The 5,934-nt window shown below is 45.2% G+C and overlaps 1 protein-coding gene across 1 annotated transcript; it reads left to right on the top strand.

Moving 5' to 3' along the window:
* Nucleotides 1-683: 683 nt before the first annotated feature.
* LOC306943773 (uncharacterized protein) lies at nucleotides 684-5,366 on the top strand (the record flags this gene model as incomplete). The annotated part of the gene is made up of 3 exons (XM_079530303.1): nucleotides 684-722; nucleotides 2,088-2,193; nucleotides 4,846-5,366. 3 exons carry the CDS (start codon nucleotides 684-686, stop codon nucleotides 5,364-5,366), a joined length of 666 nt encoding a protein of 221 aa, XP_079386429.1.
* Between the last annotated feature and the right edge of the window lie 568 nt (nucleotides 5,367-5,934).

The raw sequence follows: 5,934 nt of genomic DNA, 5'->3' as shown, positions 1-5,934 counted from the left end.
CCAAATGGGGTTTCCCGTCCTGAATGGGATATATCCCAGAGGCTGCCTTTTGTAACCCCTTCGCCACGGCTGTTGTTTGGATGTATGAGACCGACAAGCTGACACATGGCCACACTAACTGGCAGCAAACACTGGCCTTTTTTATACTGAAGCAACAAACACGGCCGGGTTCGTCCTCGGGCATGGAGGACGTGATTTATGTGGCGGCTCGTTTAAGGGGCCCCGGAGGGCTGTTCTATTTTTTTTTTTTTTTTTTTCGTTCTTTTTTTTTTTTTACATTATATGGACTATTGTGAATGTATAGATATCATATCACCCGCATTTTGTGCTTTTTTAGTTTATGTTATCCTTTTCAGAGTCAGTTCTGGGAAGGGGGACAATGAGTTGACACAGTGAGGGCCTTGTTCGCTTTATTCTTAATCCGCTCTCTCTCTCTCTCTCTCTCTCTCTCTCTCTCTGTGTGTGTGTGTGTGTGTGTGTGTGTGTGTGTGTGTGTGTGTGTGTGTGTGTGTGTGTGTGTGTGTGTGTGTGTGTGTGTGTGTGTGTGTGTGTGTGTGTGTGTGTGTGTGTGTGTGTGTGTGTGTGTGTGTGTGTGTGTGTGTGTGTGTGTGTGTGTGTCCGTCCAGGTGGGCCCAGAGGGAGGGGGGGTCAGAAGGCGGGACAGACAGGGAGCCACCGTTGTGATGTCACCAAGGGCTCTGCGCCACATCAGAAACTGGAAGGTGAGCACATGGTTTCTCAATAGATCATAACTAGGAGGTTGGACTTGGCTCTGGACGGTAAATAGTAGGGATGTCCCGATTTTTTTGCTCCCGATCTGATTCTGATCATTTGATTTTGAGTATCTGCCGATACCGATTATTCCCGATCTGATATTTTTATTTTTATATAACACTTATGCCATATCATAACAGTACAAGCGGGGTCCCTGGAAATTCATATTTTCAGATGAGGGTCGGCAGCCAATTGCATATAATTCTAGGGGTCCTTGACATGAAATAGTTTGAGGACCACTGACACAGAAACATAAGGTTTTTCCAGAAAAAACTGATTTAGACGACATTTGGTAGAACCTGGTCTCAGTAACAAAATTGAGTACTTTTTCCACCACTGGCTTGTCAAGTTGGTTCACAAATGCCATATAATAATAGCCTGGCCAATAAGCAAGACTCAATCCGCCGCAGGCACAATTGTTATCTTTTTGCCAACGGCTGATTCGCGTCTGGCTAATAAGCCAGACGCGAATTAGGTTGCAACCTAATTTCATAATTAGGTTGCACGATTATGAAATTATGAGCGATATCCGATTATCTGCAGGGTCATATCTGCCGATACCGATTCTGACCGATTCCGATATAATACATAGGACCACAATGGAAACAAGCCTAGGCCCTGTAGGCCTGTTAATAAAGTATTAAATCAATCAATAAATTGCCTATACTCTTTTCCAAGTGTCTGTTTTCATAACTGAATGACTACTGAATGAGATGAGTACACAAATTAAATGTAGAAAAATGTAAAGTTTATTTTTACTTCGGATTAATATTTGATTTGGCTTTTGTTCTAGATTAGAGGTACTAGACACTTTTGAATTTATATTGAACTCATTGATGATTTTTTTTTTTATCGGTATTATTTTGAGACCGTTGCCGATGGCATTTTCATGGCCGATATGGCCTATTCCGATTATGCTACCGATTAATCGTTAACCTCGCCTCACCAGGCTTTCCACCACCTCGGAGGAAAGCCTGGTCTCTGTTTAAAAAGTCCGTATGATCCTGTCGGGAGCGGATTATATCGTTACGTCATGTTGTAGTATTGTTTTGTAGTCGACAGGCAGGAACAACAGGCGGCAACTTCCTTTTCCCTCAAACCGATTTTTCTCAATAAAAGCTCTCATAGCCTGTAGCTTTTATTGAGAAAAATTGGTTTGAGGGAAAAGGAAGTTGCCACCTGTCGACTACAAAACAATACTACAACATGACGTAACGATATCATCCGCTCCCGACAGGATCATATACCCTAAATGAAATGGTGCCCAGGCTAGTTAATCGTGCATCCCCTAATAATAACCCTTCTTCTTCCAGGTGCTGCTGTGGGTGGTTGTCTCTCTGCTGCCCCTGGTGGAAGGAGCTCGTATGGGAAGTAGAAGCAGCGGCGGTGTCCTAAGAGCGGCGTCGGGCCATGCTGTGGGTCTGCTGGGAGGAGGAAGAGGAGGAGGAGGAGGTGGAGGAGGAGGAGGAGGAGGAGGAGGAGGAGGCCGGGCTGAGGAGAGGCAGCTCCCTGACACACTGCCAGAGGTGGAGGAGGAGCAGGATGAAGAGGAGCAAGAGGAAGAGAATGACCTTTACTCCCCGTGGCATGCGGTTTATGGTACTACTTATGCTACTACTGGGGGGGGGGTGATTATTTTTTGTATTATTATTTTTGAGTGGTGTAAACCACTCCTACGACTGGCTTTGTTAGTCTGTCTGTCTGTCTGTCTGTGCTCAAAAAATGAGCATGGTTGCTACGGTCACCCAGTTCACCCGGGTGTGATTTCATTACGTCAGACATTACGTCAGACCACAGCTGATCAGTCTATATAAGACCTTACACCACTCAGTTCACACGGGTGTGATTTTTTTTTATTATATTTTATTGACAAATGGGATTTCATTAACATGATGAGCACTAGTGTTCTTTTTTTCTATTTTTTTTCACAAGACAACACAAATACACAAAAGTTGCTCACAAGCGCATGTTGCAAATAGTACTGGTATAGGTACACAACAAACAAAAAGCGACAAACAGAAAACAGGAAAGAAATTAAAAAAATATTTTTTAAGGCAAAGTTTGATTACGATTCTTTTTTTGTAGTCATCTGAAATGTTTAAGTCTAGTTTTAGTTCAATAAAACTAGACTTAAATAAAAAAATATCAGGTTTGAGTCCGACTAAATCTACAGCTAACTTAGTCGACTAAAATATATTTTGGCCGGCCGTGATTGCGTTGAGAAATGCTGATTTATACTCAGATGTGTGCCGAAAATAGCAGAGCTACAAGCTGATACCAGCGCGCAACCAAACATAAAATGTCTTCTCCCTGACATTTTTGTCTAGATTTTATTTGTTGAGGAGATTGACAATACATTTAGGGCAGTATTATGCGTGTCTTAAGTACCAGGTCTTATGACTTAACTTAAGACCTGGAGGCGTGGTCAATGCTGTTTGGCCACTCAGAATAGATTCAAGATTCAAGATTCAAGATTCAAGAATTTATTTGCCATGTCAACAAGTTGATAGGAATTTGTCTTGGTTCGTACTCAACATATACAGACAACCATAGATACAAACAAAAAGGACAATACAATACAAAAACCAGCAGCATAGGGAATTACTTTTCATATCACGGCCCATTATTTATTCAGCCTTTGAGCCACGGACCACCATTTGATGACGTTTAGCCTCTCAGACCCAAAACTAAAGACTATTTTATTTTCCGGCACACATTGATCAAAATAACAATTATACATTCTCTATCTCTAATTGTGTAGACTTATTGTAAATGAAGTAATGCAGATGTTTAACAATAATTTAACTCTTAAGAGAGTTAAGAGTCTCAAGAGTTAAAGATCTAATAAGGGTCCATTTGGTTACCAACTCCATCATTTAGCATGGGGACCACCTGGAACCTCATCAAGGACCACTGGTGGTCCCCCGGACCACTGGTTGAAAACCACTGTCCATTGGCAACGATTATTATTTTATTTTTTTAAGATTTCCAAATTTTGTTTTGATGCGATGAGTTTATGAGCTTGTAAATTTAGCAAATTTCACTACTTATCATATGACAAAGTATATAGGACTTTAACCCATTCTGGGCGGGAACCCATTTTGGTGTTTTAACTAAGCATTATGTTACACTTTAGCTATTGAAAAATAGCAGATCTACAAGCTCATATGGTCTTTCACCCTTTGAGCAGTGCTGTGTCCCCTTCTCTTCTCCGCTGAGAAGTTGATCATCTTGTTGATGCAAGTTACGTGCAAATACCTTTACCCCAACTCGGAACCCTATAAACTCATGTTGTCCCATCCCCGAAAAACAGCCTGTCCTCACTTTCTGTAATTTTCCTTATCCGACTATCTGAGGACATTTGGTTCTCACAAAGATAGCAGTACAACTATACACACGCACACACGCACGTACGCAAGCACGCACACACGCACACACACAAGCATGCGCGCAAAACTCAAAACTCACAACTTTTAAAGAATGAATGTTGCATGGATATTACATACTGTATGCTGATATCATTTTGAAATATACAGTAGTAGTATGATGGAAAGGCACCAGTGCTTCAGCAAAATAAACAACATACAGTAATTTATCTCCATCAGTCTTTACTCCCATCATCAGTGGTGGAAAAAGTACTCACGTTTAGTAAGTAAAAGTAAGTAAGTAAGTAAAAGTATCAATACTGCAATATAGAAATACTCTGTTACAAGTAAAGGTCTGGAATTCAAAATGTAGGGCCTACTTGAGTGATGGTACGGTGGTATTGGTGCTCACTATGCAAAGGTTTTCAAATGTATGAAATGTATATGGGGCTAAACGTAGGCCTATTTTTTCTAGTCTAGTCTAGTCTAGTAACTAAAGTTTTCAAATAAATGTAGTGGAGTAAAAGTACAATATTTGGATCCAAAATGTAGTGGAGTAGAAGTAAAAGTATTTGGTAAGTTGGAATTCCTCGAGTAAAGCACAAACACCTCAAAATTGCACTTTGTACTTAGTTGTATACTTTCCACCATCATATCATGCCCATCATTTTGATCTTGTTCTCCCCCACCCCCCCCCCCCCCCCAGAGCCGTACGTGACAGACGAGGCAGACGACCACCCCGGCGGCCGGTGGGCCGGGCGCTCCCCGCGCTCCTCCGACCCGTCCCAACCCCAGCCCGATGGCTCGCCCAAGAAGAGGAAGAAGACGAGGAAGAAGAAAGACAAGGAGGAGGAGAACGAGAGAGGAGGAAGAGGAGGGGGCAGGAGGGGTAACAAGGGCCCGCCGCCCACGAGGCAGAGCAGCAAGGACTGCCGCATGGAGAAGAAGGAGATGAGGGTGCGCGACCTGGGCCTGGGCTTCGACTCGGACGAGATCGTCCTCTTCAAGTTCTGCGTGGGCTCCTGCCAGTCGTCGCGCACCAACTACGACTTTGCCCTCCGGGCGCTGCTGGAGAACGGCTCGCTGCCCCGGCGCACCGCCCGCAAGGTCAGCGGCCACCCGTGCTGCCGGCCCGAGCGCTACGAGCCCGTCTCCTTCATGGACGCCCAGACCACGTGGAGGACCATCCAGTCCCTGTCCGCTGCCAGCTGCATGTGTAAGGGCTGAGCGAAGGTCCGACGAAGGAGAGAGAGGGACGGGGGGGACGGGGGTGACGGGGGGGACGGGGGGGACGGGCGGAGTCTGGCTGTCGCTCATCCCCTCACGCAGAGAAGAGTGAGGCAGAGAGGCTCAGTGCTCAAGCTGTGTTCAAACCCCCCCCCCCCCCCCCCCCCCCTTCCCTGCATGGGAACAACGAGGGCCAGGGGTCCGGGGCCGGAGCCATGCCCCCCCCCCAAACACAGAGCAGCTAGGCCCCTCAGAGAGAGACGGAGAGCCTATACTAAGGAAGAATCCGTAGAGGAAGGGTTGATGGAGGAGGACCGCTTATACTCACTTTCCTGTTGCTGCGAGGGAAGTGGGATGGGTTGCACTGGCTGATTAAGGGCAAAAGGTCCAAAGATGACCGTGTGCGAGGGAGGTCGCCATGGGAGTCACGGTTTGGATGTGTTCTTTGCCTCTTCAGAGATGAATTGTTTCGCAGCTGAATTGAATCCATGGTGACGAGCATGCACCAGCTAGAGGGATTACTCATAAAAGGAACAGGGAATCGGACTGACTGACTGCACTGAATGGG

The sequence above is a fragment of the Electrona antarctica genome, assembly GCF_951216825.1.
Source record: "Electrona antarctica genome assembly, chromosome: 19".
Lineage (NCBI taxonomy): Eukaryota > Metazoa > Chordata > Actinopteri > Myctophiformes > Myctophidae > Electrona > Electrona antarctica.
This window is presented reverse-complemented; position numbering and strand designations above follow the sequence as displayed.